The sequence below is a fragment of the Trachymyrmex septentrionalis genome, unplaced genomic scaffold (genome assembly GCF_001594115.1).
Source record: "Trachymyrmex septentrionalis isolate Tsep2-gDNA-1 unplaced genomic scaffold, Tsep1.0 scaffold87, whole genome shotgun sequence".
NCBI classification, from domain to species: Eukaryota; Metazoa; Arthropoda; class Insecta; order Hymenoptera; family Formicidae; genus Trachymyrmex; species Trachymyrmex septentrionalis.
The window spans coordinates 3,673,765-3,696,392 of NW_017306059.1; the positions used below are offsets into that span (position 1 = coordinate 3,673,765).

The following is a 22,628-nucleotide window of genomic DNA, read 5'->3' on the forward strand; positions in this document are numbered from 1 at the left end:
GACAATAGCATGAAGATGATCTCTCGCAATAATAATTATAGGGACTGTAATAGTAGCGGTAATAGTAGTAATAGTAGCAGTAGTAGAGTAATGGTAGTAATAATATATATAGTAATAATAATATTATTAATATAATAATATAATAATCATCATCATAAACTCTGCAATATTTAATACATTGTTTGTTCACATGGACTAGATACAGCTCCCTTAGAACGATCGACAAATCGATACGCTCTATCTTTTTTTTCTCTTATTGTTGTCTTGATCCCTGTGTTCTATAGACCAGCGGGGATATGATGTGATCAGTCAAGTACGTTGATGGCAGACCAGAGTCACGTAATCTTTAATATTGTGGTTAGCAATTACCACTCACGCAAATATAATAGTTGCGCGTCCTTAACTTAACGTAACTTCGGCATCAGCGAGAAACAGATCATGCCTTTCTGGAAATATCAATTATCAATATTTTTTGCACTCCGAATTGCTTACGAAATGATTCCTTGAGAGATCTGACTCGGTTCTGTACTTAGAAGAATTAATAACTATTGGTCTCTTTAAGGTGTATCAGAGATACAGCATCTATGCTGTTTTAGATTGCAGTTTTTTAAGAAAAAAAGAAAAATATATAATCTCAGATCTTTTAAACCTATAAAAATATTTCTGTATCGACAAAAATAACTCGCCAAAAATTAAAGTAGTATCGAAAAGAAATTGTCGCGAAAGAAATCCCGCGCGCATATGCCATCTAGCTACGCCACTGGCACCAGAGAACGGACTTGGTCTTTACCTACCCGCGTTCATACGTCTCTCGTCTTGAATATCTAAGAGAGTTCTCTTTCAAGCGGAAGCGATTCATCAACAAAGGCTACAACACTTGGAAGCGTCTCCGAGGTGAATGTGGCACACGTTAGGCATGCCGGTGCAGCCCTTACCGCCGATGTTCTCCTGCACTAGATGCGCGAGGCCTAAATTCTGATTTATATCGCCATCGCTACCGCGATGCTGCTTTGTCGCGGCATCGCACCACTGACGACGTTCCCGCCACTTGTCCTCGACTAGCAGCACCGATTTAGGCGACGGCGGACTAACACGATCGCGAGTGATGCTACCGCACGAGCGAGCCTTGTAGAGGCGTCCCTTGCCAAAGATACCTGGCAGCGGTACGCAGAGCTTCTTGTGCACGGCGAAGTAACGACTCAACAACCGAATCTTCCTGTTCTTACACTCGTTCCTCTTACACTCGTTGATCGAGCCGTTACCACGATTCTCCTTGTCGTTACAGGGCGCTTGACTCGCGCACTTGTGATCGCGACGTTCATCGCTGACGCTCTGACAATCGTCCGATTGCCGTTGACAGCTATTACTTTTTCCATCGGGACTGCGAGCGGATCTTGAGCCTTGCGATATCAAGGATTTCCCGGCGCTGAGTGACCAGCTCTGCAATAATTTCGCTCCGAGACCTTTTGCCTTTTGTACCGTACTGGTTGCTATTTGAGACATAGGTGGAATAACATTGTGCTGAGAAGCCGTGCTATTCTGCGATACCGACGACGCTGACGATGAGGAGACGTTCTGCGTGCCAATTGCAGTTGAATTGCGCGACACATGACAATGATTGTGACAAGATGAGGGTGCCTCGGCCTCCTGAACCTCGGTGATACGATTCAACGACTGGCTCTCACGCAATCGCGTCTCGCCGGCTCTTCTCCTACCAGCGCGATGTCTCCTGCCAAACATTACCTGATTCTCGGTGCATCGATGCCGTCCTCCTCCATTCGTTGTGCTCGTGTTTGTCGTGTTAGTGCCACTGCCACTTTCGTTTCGATTGCTCTCGGTTGTCGTCGGTGTATCCGTCGTCGTGTGTTCGCCATTGCTAACTCCGCTCCCTCCTCCACCAACTCCACCACGCCCACCACCGCTTCCTCCTGGATCCTGCGAATCGCTCGAGTCGTCGTGACTATCGCGTCTCGGAGGTAAAGGTTTGCCCGTGGATGCACCGAGTTTGTGCGCCCTCTTTTTTCTACTCTCGCTGTCGTCGTCGCTGGCGTCCGAACTCGAACAGGAGGTCGTGCGCGTCTTGTGGAACTTGCTTCTCCGTTGCTCATATGTTGTTCGCCTAACAACGCGACATTTAGTTGCCGAATCCCCGCATTCCCTGGAGTTCACCGATGCTTGCGTGCCATCCCCGTCCTCCAGAATTTCATTGAGCGTGGGTTGCTTCGCAGAAGCACCGCTGGGTGACGGCATCGTCTTGTATTTAGGTGTTAACGTCACTTGATTGTCACTAATCGGATGAAGAGGTATCGAAACGGTCGACGATTCATGTAATGTTTTAGTAGTAGTCGTCGTTGTTATCGTTGTAGATACATCGGACGGTTTTGAGGGAATCATTGATGAGGACTCTGTAAGCGGCACACTAAACCGATGGTGTTGAGAACCCATTCTCCACTTATTCGCCGGTATCGGTCCGGTCGATTTTAGACACTCCGTCACCGATTTAGGTTTAGTTTCTGTAGTAGTGGCTTTTCTAGCTGCCCATCCGGATGATGGAGAGTTCGCGCCGCTCAATTGATTCTTCAGATTTTCCTCGCACGTCATGGTAATCCGTGGAGTTATGGGCAGTTTCTCCAAGAGTACATTGCCCATTTGGACTTTGTCTGCTCCTCTTAGATGCATCGGCGGCGACGTCTTATCCTTTTCGTTTTTCGAAATCTGCTTCAGTCTTTCTCCCCTATGCGATGATTCAGCAACTACGATATCCTCTTTTTGATGTGGATGCCGTTGACTCAACACGGGCTTCGTGCTGGTGTGCTTCTCCGGAAGCTGCGATAATCGCTCCTGTAGAATATGCGAGAGTTTTCCCTCGGAACGAGAACCACGACGATTAAGGGAATTTAGCGCCGAATTACTGCCATGTTCATCTCGGCCAGAGCATGAGGACACATCGTCTTCATCTTCTTCTTCTTGAACAATACTGCACTTGCGCGAACGCACATTCTATAATCAGAACAGTCATTTTTGTTTCCTCTATGCGGAAAATATTGACATGTAAATACTAATACATGACTGGATGTAACATTAACATTTTATACAACATATAAAATGTTTGCCGAGACATCCGATAGTCGATATCTTTCTAGATGAACATGTAGTACGTACCTGCGGTACGTCACCAGGTGTCCGTGGCACGCTTAATAGCGACTGGTTCATAGTACCCAGAGAATTCTCATCTGTGCGCAGATTTGTTGTCAGATCATCTTGCCGGCTGTATAAAATTAACACGCATTGGTATTAGTGATTTCATTAAAGACGGTATGCAGCATAAATATTTAGATTTAACATATCTTATAGGTGAATCATACATAGCAGCAATACTAATGGGTGATTCAGTATGTAAAACATACCTTGAGGAAACATCTAGAGCTTCTGGACGACTTTTCTGCATCTGTTCTTGTCGATGAGCGCGCAATTTCCTCTCAGCTAGCAAAAAATACGTCGCGGTGATGTGGTTGTATTCGTTCTTGTCGAGCGCGCTGTAAAAAGATTCACAATGAGAATGGCCAACAAAACGTAGCGCCGAAGACGCATGCTTAAAATATACTAACACCCAAAAAGGCACGATCAAAATGGTCAAATCTCTTCCTAATGTCTACTCACTCCAATATCTCTTCCTTGGTGGCGATGTTACCGTTAACCATTTTGGTAATTATATGATTGTGATGATCATCGGAGACTTGTTGACGTGACACGAGCGGTAGCGTCTCCATCGTGTCCAAGTCGGAACCGATCGCTAACCATGGATCCGCAGCTATCTCCTCGAGGGACGCTCGGCCTTCGGGTTCTCGCACGAGCATTCTCGCGATCAGCCGCTTGCAACCATCGGACACGTGCGACGGAATTGAATACTTGCAGTCCATAATCATCGTTAACGTCTCACTGTCGTTCGCTTCTTGAAACGGCGCTTGACCGCATACTAACATGTATAGTATTACACCTAACGACCAAACATCTGCAACAAATTGAAATACAAACGTAGTCTATTAAAGCGAATATAATTTCGCTCTCTCGCTCTGTGTTATATTTTAAATAAGATTTTTTTTCTTTCAAATTTAGAGTCCAATGCTTCTTAAGTAAAACTTTTGACGAAAGATATAACTTTAATACTAATTTGAGTCATATTTATCCTTAATTGCATTAATTAACAAGCTTACCTACTGCGGGGGCATCATAACTATCGCCTAGAAGTATCTCTGGAGCGGAGTACGCTAATGAGCCGCACGAAGTCTCGAGCTTCTGACCAGGACAAAATCTATTGCTAAACCCAAAATCCGTAAGCTTCACCGTACCCAGCTTTTCGAAGAACACGACATTCTCGGGTTTCAAATCTCTGTGCACTACGTGTAAACGGTGACAGTAAGATATGGCTCTAACTATCTGTCGAAAGTAAGTCCTGGCCACCTAAGGCGAAAATTCAAATATTATGATACGCGCGACTGCAAGTGAAATATTCAATAGTTTTAAGAATTTAGTCAACACATTATATTTAGTAAAAAATGACAGTAAGAATTTCTATAAAATTAAATATATTTTTTATTATATTAATTTTCTGAATTTATAACACAAGAGAAATTTTGTTGAAAAGTTTGAAGATAATTTTCTGTACAATTTATATAAATTCTTTATATACGATTTATGATAAATTTGTACTCAATGAACAATTTATACTCAAGAAAATTCACATTCAATAGCCTTTATATGAGAACTAAACTTGTATCGTATATCCATGCGGTAATTGTAAGCCGATGGCATAATAAAACAACAATGGCCATGCAACAATACCTCTTCGCTGAGACCGCTGTCGTGGCGCATGATGTAATCGTAGAGGTCCCCGCCATCGCCGAGCTCTAGAATTAGGTATAGCTTGGTCTGCGTGTCTATCACCTCATATAACCGCACCACATTGGGATGCTGTACCAGCTTCATGCATCGCACCTGCAACACAGACGAACACGATGTACAGGCAGACAAAATTCATTTCGCTCGAGCGAATTTAAATTCAGGAATCAACGATTCTGTCTGTTATCCATTTGCATCATTATCTCGTCGATCTTATTGAGGTCCATCGCTATGAGATTTATCGTGCAACTACGCGAAACGATTCGATCACCGGTTACTATCGAACCAGCTATCAAAATGACATTACGCGAATCAGGATGTCATCAATGACTCTATTATTTCCATTAGGACATGAAACGGACGGAAGATAATGCTGACGCGATTGCATAGTCACGAACAAGTTAGAAACAAATAATGGTTAGAATGTCGTTAGAGTTCTATCTGTCACACTTAAATATAAATTCCAATTCGGAACAAATTTGAAACAGTTTAGCTTTGTATCAGAAGGATATCAGAAAGCAAAGAAAAAAGGTACAAAAAGGCAATTTAAAATCAGATTTTTATAGGCTTTTCATACATTCCGATCTTCTAATGTTTATTTAAATCACTTTAAGAGTGCGTTCCACTTGACGCTCACAATATTCGCGAGTATTATTTGTCCTCGTTTAACAGTTGATAACAAGAATGAAATGACTTCATGCATTGCGAGCGTCAAGTGGAACATACTCATAATAAAAGAACATTTCCTTCGCATGTTTCCTTTAAAAATGGCAAAAGATCAAACTGGATGACTCGTCGAACTATAGTTTGCGTTTTTCTCACCTCCTGGAAGAGATGAGCCCTCGAAACCTCATCGAGCTTACTCTTGTCGATCACCTTCACTGCCACCTTCTCACCGGTGAAAACGTGTCGTGCCAGCTTTACCACGGCGAAGTGACCGCGGCCGAGAGTCTCCTCCAGATCGTAAAGACCGGCGATCTTGCCATCGTAATTGCTGTATCCCACTCTTCGATTCATCTCGTGCCGCTGCAATGCAATGTTCTTTACATATGCAGCAAATGATAAAGATGAAAAAGACATTTTACCCATCTAAAATAACTATTAAATCTGATTTGCATACAGTGAGAGAAAAATGTAATTAAATTTTAATGGGTATTTGTTTGAATAGTTGTCAGTTGAATATTTATTAAATTTAACATATATTTATTTGATACAAGAGCTATTAATTTAATTTAACTATTATATTTTTTTACTTAGCAAATAATTATTTTCCATAAAAGCAGTTATATTCATTAAAATTTAGTTACATTTTTCTCTCATTATATAAAACCCACGAATCGTAAGAAGATGGGTTTCAATCTTTTATGAAAGTGATTTAGTTCCACTTCACACTTGTGATTTTCACAAATTTGAGATCTCCTCGTAACATAAAATTACATACATTTTGAAACATTATTAAGCATCAAAATCCGTTTCAACGGAATGTAATTCTTTCTCTTGTTTATGTTATTCACTTATCGATTCATTTTACTTATAATTAAATTTAAAAGGTTACCACGTTTTACAAATAAGTAGATAAGTAGATTACTCCGTCAAAATTAATTTAACTAAACATTGAACTACGTTAACTAAATGAAATACATTAACTAGCTAGTACAGTTCTTAAATTTGTCATTGGTTTTTAAATAGAGTGTCCTGTATATTTCTATATGATAACATTGAATTGAGTTTGAAATATCGAATTCTGATCGATCGTTTAGAAATGTTGACCGACAGTCGCGTAAGTACGACGGTCCATTCCGAGAAAGAGGTCACTATTATTTTTAGCGCTTAGTAGGAGCAATAATTAATCGCTTCGCCATCCAAGGATGGGCGATCGGTAGCAGTAAAAAAAAAAAAGGTACACTCCGTAGAATGACAGGAGATATTATCGCTTTGGAAAAATACATAGAGAGAAGCTAATGGACCGAACACGATGCACATGCTAAATATAGTTATCCGATTCAAACTTTTACTCGCAAGTGAACGAAGTAGTTAAGTCCAGAATGTATACAGAGTGCATAGAAATCGTGCATAATCCTCGATGAATTGATTTTTCCTCGATGATATCGGATTAGAAACTCGAGTAACTGGAGCGCGAGAATCTGTTGTCCATCGATCGTATCGAGGCGCGACTCGGACAGGATCGGTTATCGCTCACTTTCCAAAAGATCGATGACCTTAAAAAAAAAAAAAAAATATGATAAACATGAGATCTCGCTTTATTCGTTTGTTCCGCTTTGTTAGTCTAAACGCGAAGATAACGCTAATGCGACCACGAAGCGAACAGTACGCGATCAAATTTAGCGCTAGATGGGAATAGGAGCCAATGTTGTGCTGCCGAGGGAACGCATTGTCTTTGGCGGAACGTAATTGCGAAACACGTCATGATGTACCGTGACGCGCCGAGGCTATACGATTTGTCAGCACAGTATCTCGTATTCCGCCCTCTCTCTTCTGCTTCTATTCTTATTAAATACGTGTACGCCATACTTTCTGATTCTCTGTCTATATTCATAAATATTTACTTTTCTTTTATGTTATATTATTGCCTTATGTGTATCGTTGTCTTTTTTTCAAACTTGAAGAGATCCTTCTTGGGATAAATATAAATTAATAATATTCTCTCTCTCTCTCTCTCTCTCTCGTTCTCTCTATATAAAAGCGCACAAAAATACAATACGACGGCGAGTCGCGAAAATCTCGATCCACGACTACGACGCCCGTGTCCTTTCCTTTGGGATCCACAAAGAAGTTTCTCGTCTTCGTTGCCTTGCGGAACGCGGCCACTCGCAGCGGCCCGTCGGGAGCTGCGAATCATTTCCTCGCCGTGCGTGCTCCGGATACTCGTACCGAGGATTACGAAGAACGCAAAAATAAACCTTCTCGAGCGATGCGGAGAAGGTACCAATAAGGAGGTGAACCGCTTCGGCCAGCCTGCACGTCAAATTTTCTTCTCGGAAAACGGCATATCCGAAGATCCTCCAGCTCGACGAAAACAGATCGGATTAATACCTTAACGATCGAATCATCCGCTGCTTGATGTGCAATTTATAGCAAATGCTGACGTAAGACTGACATTCACTCGCCGAGGTTTACGGCTTTTATTTCGCGCAAACGCGTCCATTGCCTATGTCGCGATATAAATAAGACGAGAGTATTCTCTCCCATTCTCGCCGGTGTTATTATTATCGACAAGCGTTCCCTGCACCATCGTTTCATTGTTAAGATAATAAATTATCTTAGCTAACGTACCTGAATCCATTAAGGGAAAACGACGTTCGTCGTCACGTGCCGATTTATTGCCAGATATCGAAAAATTCACCTATCAGGTATTAACAAATGTTTGTCGTACGATGAGATAATTTCATGATCGATCGGCGTACCCTTCGGAAACGGATTCAATTAAAATAAATCACGGCTCGGTCCGTCATATCGATGCGTTTAATTCTTTTTGCCGTGGTTTTGGAACATGGGAAATTAATCGCTGTTACGCAATCATAATTGATGTCATTTACGACATCATGAAGTAATGCAATTACCGCGACATCGCGACCAATAAAAATTCCACGAGCTTCGTCTGGATTTGTGCGAAGTGTAATTAACAAGCGTAATGCGATTAACAATTTGACTAACGTGAATACCCTAATTTTACGTCTATAAACTGTTATATGCTTGCACAAAATGACAGAAATAATAGAAAAATATCTTGTGGAAGGAAAACAAGAAAAATATTACGTTGTCAAATAACCCAACGCGAAACTCGAAATGTTACTAAAATGTGATATACGTATTCGTAATATAATATAATAGAAATAAAAACACGCTCCGTTTTTTATTTAATTCCATTTATCAATTCTATTTTTAATTTAATTTAAACGCAATTATATTACATAAATTCATACTGTGTGTGATATTATATTTCAATATTGTTACAATTACACGGCTTTTCTCTAATTGTATTTTTAGACATTCGTATTAAAAATCGTATAAATATTATAAATATTAAAATTATACATTTCACAATTATGCATTTTTCCTAGTATCTGTTCCTAGTATCTGTTAAAAAGATTTAACACCTTTGTATAATCAGTAACGTGGAACATCACTTCTAAATATCCAGGGCGTTCACTATCACGGTAATTTTCCACGTGCAAGGAAAGCGAGAATTGTCCGAATTCATCCGGATCCATCACATCGCGTCGCAGTGAATTGAACTTGACATTTAACCGATAACGACGCTCATCCATTGCTATCAAGATTTACCTGGACACGGGCATGTCTGTGATGTTGGCCTGACCTGCTTTTACTGCACGTGTCCGTAATAATGTGATGCACGAGCGTCAGTTACACGTAATAAGTTTACGACTCTTCGGGGCGAACACCTGAAACGCACTTCAACCGCGAAGCATCAATAGATGTCGGATGATCAACTACGTCGCAAATTTTTATTTCAAATTGAGTTTTCCTTAAAAAGTACGAAAGTTATCTCCTTAGTCCTTATCAGTTCGATTCAGAATGTGTTACATTCATTTATACAAACGTGTTAATATTTATACTCTATTCATACTTTAAATAAACTATATACATATGAAAGTTATATTTGTAGCGTTCTATTTTTGTCGAATAACAGGTTTACATAATTTATTAAAATTTGTTTTGTACAAGTACTTTAAGTATTCAAAATGATTTATGCAAAGCTTTATTGCGATTCAGAACTGAGTTACAAAGATTTAAAAGAAATAAATATTTTGTTCATTTACAAAACATCTAATCTTTGCATCATAATGTATTTACTTTAGATCATCTTGAATATTTAAAATATTTAAAAATTGTAATTGTAAAAATTTAAAAACATAAACATTTAAAAAATTCAGATTTTTGTCATTATTTTATAATACATTTCCATACATTTCTATTAAAGCACAAATTAAAAATAATATTACTTTTTATTAAAATAACTTTTAATCTATGTAGATGATTTAAAAGTAACATAATAACTTTTTTGATCATCGCTCAAAATTTATTGTGTTACTTTTAAACGCTTCAAAATAATCTGTAATTTTTTTCATTACTTTTTCATTAATTTGAAACTATTGTGAAATAAGTTCTTAAATAAACAAAAACATTGAGAAGATTAATAAATATTCCTCGCGCGATATCGCTTCTTTAATATTAAAGTTAATATTTAAATTAAGGTCGCTCGCTCTTCATAATTTTGTTGCATAATAACACGTTTATTACTTCGCGAAAATATGCAAAGGAGGATTTCCAACGAATTTTCTCACAAACATGCGTATCTGAGGCCACAGATTCCGCCGGGCGGAAATTTCACGCTTAGAAAGTATAATCTGCTCCGAGAGATATGAGCGTGTGGACCCGCATTTGAAATTTAGATCGCGCTATGCGTTCTCTTCATAGACCGCATTTCCCGGATGCAGTCGTAAACGGAGCGTCGTACTTTCTTGAACACTTTCGCATTCGCGCGGACACGGAAGTCGCGAATTATAGCGGACGGGGAACATCACCGCAAGAGAGTTGGCCTCTCGCAAGATCCACGATGAGGCAGATCGGAATAAACCGTACCGTCGCGATTTGCAATAGCCGTAGTAGATTGACAGGTGTATCGGTGGAATTCGATGTTGCAGAAAGGTCAACAACGTGCCAAGCGCGGCCAACGACTGGTCACTATCCGGGAAATCGAGTCTCGATACACTATCGGTGTATTACTCATGAATACGCGAACGGAACGTATGTTCACTAATACGTTCAACCCTTGCACTTCTCTTTCGCTCAATAAATCAATTAATCTGCCCGATGAGGCGTGTATCTTGTGAAAAGTCTACTGTCTATTGGAAAACGTGACATTTAAAACGCCATCGCATGATCTCATCTTATTTTTATATACGCATAGATAAGATTAACAATATTAAAATGGTTTAATGAGATAAGCTATTAAAGCAGTGCAGCAATAGCTTCGAATATATACATCGTAAATGTTGAACAGGGATCTAGATTAATTTTGCATCGAGAAAAAATTATTTTAAATTTTAATAAATATTTATTTGAATAGTGCCTAACTTAACATTTACTTAAAATGAATAAATATCAACAAAAGGAAATGATAGCTAAAGCAAATTAATAATTTTGTACCAAGTAAATATACCTTTACATTTAGCAAATATTAGTTGACATTATTCAAATAAATGATTTATTCAAATTTAGTATATTTTTTTTCAGTATACAATACGAAATATTGAAAAATTTTTAGTTTTCTATTAATATATTTCGACTTTTAATTTCATCTTTAATTTTATATTATTGTTTGTATTATTGTGTATATATTTAATAGTATCATAAATTTTCTAGTATCATAAATTTTCTAATAAAAATGAGCACAAAGTGCAATAAATTTATTTCTTTTAAATGCAACCAGCATAATAAAAAATCTTCAGAATTATTCATTTGCTGGCATAAACATAAGAATTTAAAAAGAATAAAAGTTTAAAACAGTATTTTTTCATGTCATACATAAATCAAAACTTGAACATAAATCAAATCTTGAAAAAATTAATAAAATTCATAATGCAATCAAGAAAAGTATAGTCATAACATACAAACATTTTTGCGAATAAGTAGAATTTTTCAAAAATTTTAATGGATTGAAAATATTAATGTGCCAAGCTCATTCAAAAAATAAGATCGTCTATTGAGAAAATGTAAATTACGTTGATGGATTAAATTTCGCCGAGAGATCTCCAGGAAGAGAGCTTCCTCTTAGTGTGTGTGCGCTTTAAATATCACTTTTAATATAATTTAAAATGAACTTATCTCTGCTTGTTATAAAGAAAGTAGTCATTTCCAAAATGATATTTCGAGTACTGATCCCATTATCCATTCCTAAAAAGGTAACCTTTGAGATTTGACTTTAACACTTTTCGTTACGAAATCTTGAGGAAAATAAAAAAGTGAGCAAAGTATTTATTCTTCGGTGCTTGTGTAATATTTATCAGGTGCGAGTCAGAGAAGCAAAGGCCGTCACGAATTACTAGCGAAGGGCTTAAGCTACAGTTTCGCCCTCGCACATTCTCCACCTACGTGGATGCTAAATAAATCTTGATTTATACGACATACATTCTTATCTCAAACTTGTCTGAAAATTTCATCTCAAGAAAAAAAATTAAATTTTTTTGAAGAATTTATTATTGTAATTAGAGTTGAGAATTCTAAAACTCTATAAAGCTAGCAGAACCAAAATCAGCAGAATCAAATCGAACCTATCCGAATTTTTAGTACTCATTTTGTACTAAATTGTACATTAATGATATTTTTGTACCGAACATTTCAAAATGGAACTCGAATTTTTTAACTGTACAGTCCATTCGAGTTTCATTTTGAAATTTTCAGGGTTATTTCATAATTAAAAATGATAATAGTATGATGATATATTTATAAAATTTTTAAATTGGTGACTCGGTGATAAAAAATGTTGATAAAAATTGTAAACAAATGGAAAATGATTTATTTATATGAAAATGATAAATTAAAAATAATCTATAGAACAATTTAAGATCTTTAAAATCGGACTTTTGGAAAATTTTGCATTTTTTGTAATGATTTCAACGATATAATAATTTGCATGTTCGTATGAGCGACGTTTTTTATAAATTTAAACTATGTAACTTTAAACTTACAAGCGTCAATAATTTCATAAAAAAGCTCACATTTTTTTCGCGAAACACGTGTCTCATTTTTTTATCTGTAGAATAGGTATGTTAGTAAAAAAAAAGAAAAAAAAAAGAAAATAAAATAAAATGATGTTTCAAAGGTACCCGGTTTGACGTAAAATGCCTCATTTAAATTGTAAGTATTATATTATATATACTAATAAAGTCATTTAAGCAGAAAACATGTAAAATTAACTTACTTTCAATTGTATATACAAATTCAGTTATGTTAATTTTTGCCCTGTATTGTTTTTTTTATGATCCTGCCAGCTTAAATATTAAACTGTTAGTGTCACCGTTTTCTTGGAAATGACACATAACATAGAATTGTTTTTGTACAAAATAGTACAAATTCAATCGTATTGATTTCAGATATTATTTTTCTTTTATTTTGAATTGATACTGCCAGCTCGATATTAAGCCAGCAGCGTCACGATTTTTTTCGAAATGACACACGGTACAAAATTATCATTAATGTAATACAAAATAAGTACTAAAAATTCCGATAGGTCCGATTTGATTCTGCTGATTTGGTCCTTCTAGCTTTACAGAGCTGAATTCTAAAATTGAGTAATCAAAAAAAAAATATATATTTTTTAAAAATTATTCAGAGTATAATTGATTTAGAAACAATACGTTTACAAAAGAAAAAAAGAATAAATTAACGAGCTCTCTAGAGTTGCGAAATGATCAGGTATCATCACGGCGCATTTCGTTTTTCCGGTAAAATCGCTTTCCTTACGCAATCAAAAGTACGGCGGTGGCCGTAACGGTAATTGATGCGCGGGGATTCGCGATCGAAGCGACGATAATATATCCCGTGACGATAATGCGTAACGTAAACGTACCGTAGGCACGTAACAGGTAGTATTCGCGTACCGTTATCGGGATTCCGCGGCATCACCATGCGCGCCACGAAGAAATACCCGATGATATCCTGAGGGGCGCGACTAATCCACGCCTGCTACCGCCAGTGGGAACAACAGCGGCGTTCATACTCACGAGAATGATAATTACGGCCGATTAGAGCGTTTACATTGCCGCACTAGACGTGCGTAACTGTGCGAATAGTCATGGACAAAGATGAAATTAACTGTGCTTCGCAGAAGTATGAAAAAACTTCAAGAGAAGAGCGTTTAATTAATAAGGCCTAATTTTTCATTTTCTGGTTAATTTGTGATTAGGCCTGTGATGGTAATAAAAAAAATTATGTTTTTTTTCTAGCTATGGTTAAACACTAATTTAACAGTTCTGTAGTAAGTTTAAAAGTTACTCATTACAAAACCATTCAGTTTAGTATTTATTCTGGATGTAAGTTTCTTAAGATTTATGACCTATTTTGTATTATGACACCCCACTGACTCGCTTATAACTCGCTCCTGACTTCTAATTTATTACTTGACGGTTTATTATAAAAAGTCCATTAAACTTTATTATTTTTATTTACATTTCTCTCTACCTTATAAGAGTATTATATATATAATAGAAATTTAATTATAACATAATATAAAAACTGTGACTATAAAAAGTATAAAAACTATATCTTACAAAATTAAAATTTTTTAAAATGAGATTTTCTGAGCACCCCTTCAACCTATCAACTTGCGTACACTGAGAAAAATGTTCTAGTTGTACCAACAAAAAGTACAAAACGAATTCTGATTATATAAATCAGAATTGTGGTAACTGAATTTTTGGATATTTCGATTAGAACGTTTGATATAACATAAATGTCGAATTTTTACCTTTCTTTGATTGAAAATTATTTCCAATTAATGCAATAAGACTTTTTTTTTCCAGTGTATCTTTAAATAAACTTATTTACTTAAGTCTTAAAGATTAAACTGAATCCTCTGCCTTACTTTATTAGTATTTTTTTGGGGTTGAGAAATATCATTAGAAATATGTCAACGTTGAAAAATGTACTTTTAGAAAGTCAGAAAAGTCACAGAAAAGATCCAATTATGAACACCAGGGAGATCCAATAAAACTTTCGCCAAGAAAGACATCATCACACTTCTAAAGTTTGATAGAAGTTATAAAATGTATTTCTGCTGTTTTGTACATATCGCTGATAGCTTAATCCGCATTGATATACTCGATGACATATTGACATTGTCAGATGATATCAGTAAATTGAGTTACAGAAAGGTAGTATCGATAAGCTATCGGCAGTGTGGGAATCTCTCGCGCAAATCTGATCGGAATGATATTTTCAAACGCATACGACACGCACGGATTTCACGATAATGCAATGGATGAAGAATGATGAGATAAAAAAAAAAAGAATATTACGAGTGTTATGATTCCGCGCGATGGAAATTTCAGCTAGTGATCTCTATGTATGAGACGCATCATTTTTACTTTAGTTTTGTTCCGATAATTTTTTTTTTGTTTACTCTATTGACGCTAATATTGTTTATAGGTCCCCGTTCTTTTCTCTCTTTCTTTCTCCAACTTTTCCTCACTCTCTCATCTCGAAATGCAGCACGCAGACAAGTGTCGTTTCTATAGAGTTTCTACAGCGCGAGCTGGCACGGATTACTTTGACGCGACCGGATCTGCGTAATTTGAGATAATGCACTCGACAAACAGATTGATCTCCGCTTCCGAATTGCGCTGGTTCATTTCCCTCGTATAAATACCGTTGGCTATCTAGGAGTAAACAACAATAGTGTTTATGTGTGTACGAAAGAAAGTGTAAGTGAAAATAATCTATCATTCAGAATAAGTTAAAGGTTTTTCTATCTTGTCTGGGAGTGATGGAAGACAATAAGGAAGAGACGAAAATTACTTCTAGAGAAGATTTATTTTATATATACTTTTCTGTAATAAAAGCATTCAGAAGCATTCTCAGCTTAAACAAATAAATCAAGTTTTAAAAATATAGAAAAAAATATAAACGACAAAACATAATTTAATTCCGTACATCTCGTTTCAATAAAATTTTAATCAATTTTATTAAAGAAATTTCAATTAAGATAAAAATATATATAGATTACAATAAAAATATAACTTTCTGGAAAAATTTAAATGAACTTTTTTATTCAAGTATTTAAATGCGCATTTGATAACAAAACATGTTTTTATATGTTTTATGATCTAATTATAATAAATATTACATGATGTTAATAATATCATTCATGCCGAGAGATTCTTTTGTAATGGTAATATCAAGAATTACATTATGATTATAATATTTCTTCATTTATGCTCAATCATTTATATTAAAGCATCTTTGCAAATAAATTGCTTTATAATAATTTAATATCTAAGTGAATTACAAATGTATTTACTGACAGTTCTCAAATATTCTACGATTTCATTCCAGCTCTTGAAATGCCAAATGTCTTGATATTTTCACATGTTTAAACAGAGATGAAACATATGAATGGGAACAGAGCACTCCAAGAATGTCACACAATATATACAGTGTCCCACTTCCCTCCCCCCTCTCTCTCTCTCTCTCTCTACTTCCTGTCTCTCTTTTCAACCTACCATATTTCACAAGGAAATTTAAAAAAAGATTTTTACATATAAGTTTCTCAAATTAAACAAACAAATCAAACTCATTTCAAGTCATTTCAAAAATGCAGAAAAAACAACAAAACGTTTTTATTTCAGGCATAATTTAATTTCAAACGTATCTCGCTTTAATAAAATTTTAATCTAAAATTATCAAAATATTTTATTATCTTTATACTGAGAAAATGTTTTTAAAATTTTGCTCAAGAAAAATTAATTTCAATTTAAATAAAAAGATTTAATAAAATTTCTGAAAAAAATTAGAAACGGAAAATCTCTTAAGGCCTTAAGTCAACCAAATGAAAAACTAAGTACAAAAATTACTACGTGAAAAGCTATACGGTCTAAATAAAATTAGTATTCCAACGACTGGCAGTTTCGTTGGAATTTTTTTCAAGTGTCTCAGGGTTGACGTAGAGGAATGCTAAACAGTTTATCTGGAAATGACTAGCTTTTTAATCTATGAATACGATCCAGTAAATATTTTCGTCTCATCGAAACAAGAGAAGCATTTCTGCAAGCGGTTAATAACAGAAAACTTTGATAACTTCGTCGTTCGGTTAATTATATAATGCTTAATTATTTAGTTTAAAATTTCCTGACCTATATTGCTCTTGCTTTGATATTTTAATTCAGTAAGATGAAACGCCCTTAAAGGTAATACAAAACACTCTTTGAAAAGGTAATAATTTCGAAGAAACTTTATAAAATGCCTTGTCGAAACTTGTGAAAATATGTAACGTTACATATAATCTTTCAATAAACTTTCTTCGAATAAGTCTCGATATAAAAACTGGGAGAAATATCAAGCAACAATGAATTAAAAGTAACGCCATTAGCAAATTTATTCATTTTTTTTTTCCTCTCGAAAGTATCTCAAATTCTAAGATATTATTTTTTTGTACAGACAGACAAAACAAATATTGATTTTAAATTCAGTTAAAGACATTTTTCAATAACATAAAATTAATTATTCCTAATTGTACTGAAACAAGAATCTCATTATATTAATTGGAATTCTACTGAAAAAAATCAGAAATTTATAGTCGAATTTATTTTAATTCTACTCGAGATAACCAAATGTCCAATCATAACAATTGGAATTCTGATTGATATGATCAGAATTTACTAGTTCATTCATTTTCAACTAGCAATTTTTCTCAGTGTATACATAAGTTATCTTTATAGCTAACAAACATTATCGATAAAATAATAAAAGAGGCAAACATTTTACGACAACTTGTACGACAATGACATATTGTACTATTGTAATTATTATTGAGCAACGTATAATGGAGATGTAATCATTCAAATATCAATCAATAATCTTGCGTCACATTAATTTCTTTACAAACGTGATATTCGTAAAAAATTTCGAGGAAAATTAAATTCTATTTTCCTTGACGTTCCGCGTGACGTCGATTATTTTTCTTACTCTTACGATATTGGATATCAATTACTGTGAAATGAGAATTATTGCAAAAATGACATGAGAAGATATTAAAGACTATATTTTTCTATTTTTTATGTTTCCGATGATCGGAAACATCGTATCTAATTTAAAAATTAATCGAATATTTAAATATCAACATCAAATATTCTAATACAGTAATATTGTTCAAATTTGATATTATTAATTTTTATATTCGATAAGTAGATACGTGTTTATAGACATTTATATTCGATAAGTGTTTATACATGATGTTATCGCTATTAATTAAATTCAGGACCATTGTGCTCCACTTTTGTGGGTTTACACGAATTGTAATTTCCGCCAAAGTAATTAATGTTTTATGTAATCAATTTTATCGGACTATTCAAACGCCAACTGTTATGTGAAAGAATGTAATTGAAATATTTTCGCAGAATTACAATTTATAAAAGGAGAAGAAGAGGAAGAGTTTGTACAGAGTGCTCGTAAAATGTGCTTCGTTAGAATTATTTGGTCCTAATAAATAAAATTTATTTAAATTTACATTAAATAGACGATTAAATATACGATTTATTTATCAACGCTGATAAAATAAATACATTGTCAATTGTTGTTTCTCTAATAGCTTCAATAGCTATTATCATTATTATTAAACACAAATAAATATTAAAAACAGTTTATCCCCAGTGAGATGAATATATATTTAACTAAAAATCCTTTCCTCCCCTAACCTCATATTATCGCGATGTTGCGCAACATTATTATCCTCTCCCTGGACAGTAAAATTATTAGTGAAATATTCATATTAACATTTGGCAAATTTAATAAAATACAAGATTATTACTGTTCTTCATTCTCTTTGAGAATAAATTAGTCATAACCATAATGTCTCCTTTAATTTTTTTTTATCGCATTCAATTCACGACATTTTCCAAAAGAAAATGCTTGCTAGATCTATGATCTCGGAAGTACCGAGTTTCTGTAAAGCGGTAATCGATTAGTCCCCGGAGAAACTTATTGTTTCATCTCACAATGTACACTATATACAACGATACGAGGATATACGTATTCGATAAAACAGACGGAGAAGTTCCTCGCGGGATCGTATTACATTGCGTACTGTGTTTACCCATCTGAACTCGTAAGAGATCGCTGGACCACCACCATACCAGACGTTGCGAATTTATCGGATACACAACGGATGGACCCACCCAAATATCTCTTCGGAGGACAGGTTGCCGGGATGGTTCCTCTGCACGATCGATATTATCGCACGATACGTCGTAAATATAGTGTCTATACTAACGACTGGCATGCTATTTATTGGTAAGTACATTGGCAAGACATTACCGTAACTGTTATGCAATCGATATGCATCGAGGTTCTTTTGAAGCTGCATTGCGAGAATCATTGCGGGCGGGGAGTCATCCGGTTGGAGAAATAGACGTTTACCTTGAACTATTTTTTTCCTCTCACGATAAAAATGTAATAGAAATAAAAAGTCTCGATGTTGCATCGATAACGTGCATCTTTCTTGACGCGATTAGCACAAATGTGTGAGTATGTATATGAAAGCCGATGCCATCTTCACAAATAATTAAGGTAAGATGCGATCGATAGGGTTGCTCTTTTAACTGTAATATTGGCACCTGACACTAAGTTAATCATTTGAGAGAGAAAGGACGAAATCTATAGGTAGATAAAGATGTATATTGATAAAATTTTCTAATTGATTTTAAAATTATCAATTTAATAGGTTTATTGTTTTCAACTGCGTTGTTAGCACATGACACTAATAATAAGTTAATTGTTTGACAGAAAAAAAAGACGAAATCTATAGATAGATAAAGATCTATCTATTAAAACTTTTTTTTAAAGACTTTGTTTTCAGTTGTGTTATTGTTGTAGCAAATGAATAATATACTTTAATTCTGTATTCACTTTTTAATGAAAAGAAGGTATTTATCGTTCATTTGCTACAATACATAATTAAAAAACAAAGTTTTTCAGAAAAAAAGTTTGAATTACTAAAATTTTGTAATATTATTTTTGAAACGCAATTTGTAGGCATACAGAAATAATATGTTCTTTAAGAATATGTTTTTCCTTTTTTTTTTATGTTTCCGTTTTTCTGCAAGCAACTAAAAAATCGCAGTTTTTATCACAATTATGTCAGTTGTAGCAAACGAGCGATATGTAAAGTTCGTCAAATCAAATAAAATCAAATAAAGTCAAAGTCAAATTAAAGAAGAAACAAAGTGTCGTATAATGTTAGCGTTGCCAAAAAAAAAATCTCATTCAGTAATTGCGATACGTCAAATTGATTGATGACAAAATGTAAGGCGTTGTGTTGTTACACTTTGTACTATCTCTAGACGCGATAGAAATGAAGTTAAAAACAAGTTTGTCCGGAAATTAGCATCCAAGAAGTGTCAATTACGACATAGTCGGAATAACACGTCGCGATCAGAACTTCAGCTATCGTTGCGACGCGACAGTTTAGAAATGATCAGTTGAGTGATGTGCTATCAACACATAATCGTGAAAATTATCTTATCGGGAGCAACATCGTACGGTGCAACAACCGCTTAGGGACAATAAAACAATCGCAAACGGTAAAACGCCCGAAGCCATTTTTACAGAAGAGTCCACTAGAGACTCGTAGACGAGAGAGAATTAAGGCGTACCAAGAGATCAAAAAGAAAAAAGACGCTCACCTTTTTGTCTGTTAAACCGACGACGGCGACGACGACGGCGACGACGACGGCGACGACGACGGCGACGACGACGACGACGACGACGAGTCCAGCCAGCACCTCTCTAGTCTACCCGGTCCGCCCACCGTCATTTGTGATGTGTATTCATTTACGCGTGTCTGCCGTGCCGGCGGCGACGATGATCGATGCCACAGATGTTGCTCCCGGTTACTCCTCCCGCACAAGTTCTACGACGCGAACCGTCGGGACTGTCGTACAACTGCGACGACGGCGACGGTGACGACGACGGGGAAGCCAACGACATCGAATTAAACGTCGCTGGTGGGCCGCTCCGGTTCACTCGAGACGCGTGTTTACACGGCACCGCTCGGTCGCTTCTTACATTCCACCGTCTGCGACACAATCCTCTCGCCTCTCCCACCCTTTTCTCTTCTCTCTCTTTCTCTCTCCCTTTATGCGTTCTCTGTCTCGCGAGATGCGAAACTCTCGTGCTCCCGCTGATGGATCACCTCTTCTATCTTGACGCAACCGTGCCTTCCTCCACTTCGTAGTACTCTGTATTCTGATCTCGTCTCGTCTCTCTCTCTCTCTCTCTCTCTCTCTCTCTCTGTTCTTTTTCTCTTGCTCCTACGTCGGGGACTACCTCGCCCACCCGCGGTAACTTTTTCCCCTTTGTCTATTTGTCTATTCGTCGGCGCGCAGCAGTCGCGCGTGCAGTAGGCGACTTCCGGGCACCTTCCTCGATGACGATGGTGCGCCGCGAGCGCGCGACACACTTCCCACTTTTTTTCTCGCCTCCTCCTCCGCCGCCCGACTCTTTCACTTCTCTCCGTCGATTCGCCACCGTCTGTCTCGCTTCCTCACGTACAACCGCGCGCGCGCGCGCAAGCACATGCATGAACGCGCAGCATGCACGTATATAGGAGAGCGTACCTCTACGTATGTTGCGTCGCCCGCTTGACCGTTTCTCCGTTATTCTCTCGTACGGAGTCGTCGCACTCTCGCGATCGCGCGCAAGATCCGGGATCGCGGAATTCCCCGCGATCGACGTTACGACACTGGATCTCGACTTTCTTTTATTTTCCTCCCTCTCGGATGACGGCGTTAAAACACGACACTACGATGACGACGGGCGTGCGCGTATACATACCCGCGACGCGGTGACACATGAGAAAGCTATGGAACGTGGCGGAACGTAGTAACGTATTTGTACTCCTAACTGAGTCGACGACACGGTACTCCTGACTTTGGACGCGCGCTCCCAGCGCCAGCCCGTCGTCCGCCGCGACTGCCATCTTGTGGCGAACTCGGACACTATCGTGAATCGCGATGGCGCGAACTACGAAGCTTTCGACCGAGAGTTCAATCGAAATCTCCTCGATTAAAATCGGTGTTCATAATCGATTCTTATATTTGAGATTGTCATGGAGTCAATCAGAAGGTTGTATTAGCATTTAAAGATATTATTTAAGACGGTTTTAAAATAAGAACGGATTACGAATACTGCTATCGAGTCTGTATTCCGTTATACTCACTGCGAATATTGAAAATTAATCTATAAGTCCACGTTATGTTTACTGTAGTTTCGATATTCACAGTGAATAACGAAACACAGCTTAGATATGATTATTAAGCATATTTCTTATTTAAAATAAGAAATTGCCTTCAAAAACTTATTTAAAATAAAAGACAAATTATTTTTCTATTTTAAATAAAAGTTATTTGATATTTTAAATAAATTAATGTATTTTCGGGTCTTATTTCTTATTTTGTATTTTAAATAATTTTTTGTAACCTATTTTTTATTTAATATTTTAAATAAGTTCTTTTGGAATCCCTACTTTATATTTTTTATTTCAAATAAGTCATATCACTTATTTACCAAGCCCTGGCTATAGCCTTACAATCTCTACTGTGATTGATTAATTCGCTTATTATTTACGTTTTACTTTTTTATGCCAACTGTATATCCTAGATTGCACAGAGAATTAAAAAAAAATTAAAAAGTAATTAATCGCATTATGCTATCAATTCTGAGTTCATTTTCAGTTGCAAAATAAATTCTTTTCAAAACTTTTTAAAAAAAATTCAGAATTTATGACATGCGGCTAAATTTTTTTTGAACTCTTATTTATCTGATATACATCTTGATATAGAAATCGTAAATAAGAAAGATTAAAATAGAAATACATGGAATCTCTTTTTTCTTAATTTTTTTTCCTTCTTATCTCACGTTTAACTTAGCATTAAATTTAACTTATTATTATATACGAGTATAATTAATTAATA

General features: G+C 36.0%; 1 protein-coding gene across 3 annotated transcripts in view; it reads right to left on the reverse strand.

The window, feature by feature from the left end:
- LOC108755415 (probable serine/threonine-protein kinase MARK-A) overlaps positions 1-20,368 on the reverse strand; it is a 32,494-nt gene extending 12,126 nt beyond the window's left edge. The window contains exons 1-8 of one of the 3 annotated variants that reach the window (XR_001939766.1): positions 20,340-20,368; positions 5,722-5,925; positions 4,843-4,995; positions 4,215-4,461; positions 3,661-4,012; positions 3,408-3,536; positions 3,163-3,268; positions 795-3,000 (exon numbers count right to left, since the gene is read on the reverse strand). Coding sequence is in view for 2 of the 3 variants with exons in the window: in XM_018498385.1 (XP_018353887.1) it covers positions 859-3,000; positions 3,163-3,268; positions 3,408-3,536; positions 3,661-4,012; positions 4,215-4,461; positions 4,843-4,995; positions 5,722-5,916 (3,324 nt within the window). In the remaining variant the exon portion in view is untranslated. Of the gene's footprint in view, positions 1-186; positions 3,001-3,162; positions 3,269-3,407; positions 3,537-3,660; positions 4,013-4,214; positions 4,462-4,842; positions 4,996-5,721; positions 5,926-18,751; positions 18,807-20,339 lie in introns of those variants that run through there. The other 2 variants (XM_018498385.1, XM_018498386.1) reach the window with 2 other exon arrangements.
- Between the last annotated feature and the right edge of the window lie 2,260 nt (positions 20,369-22,628).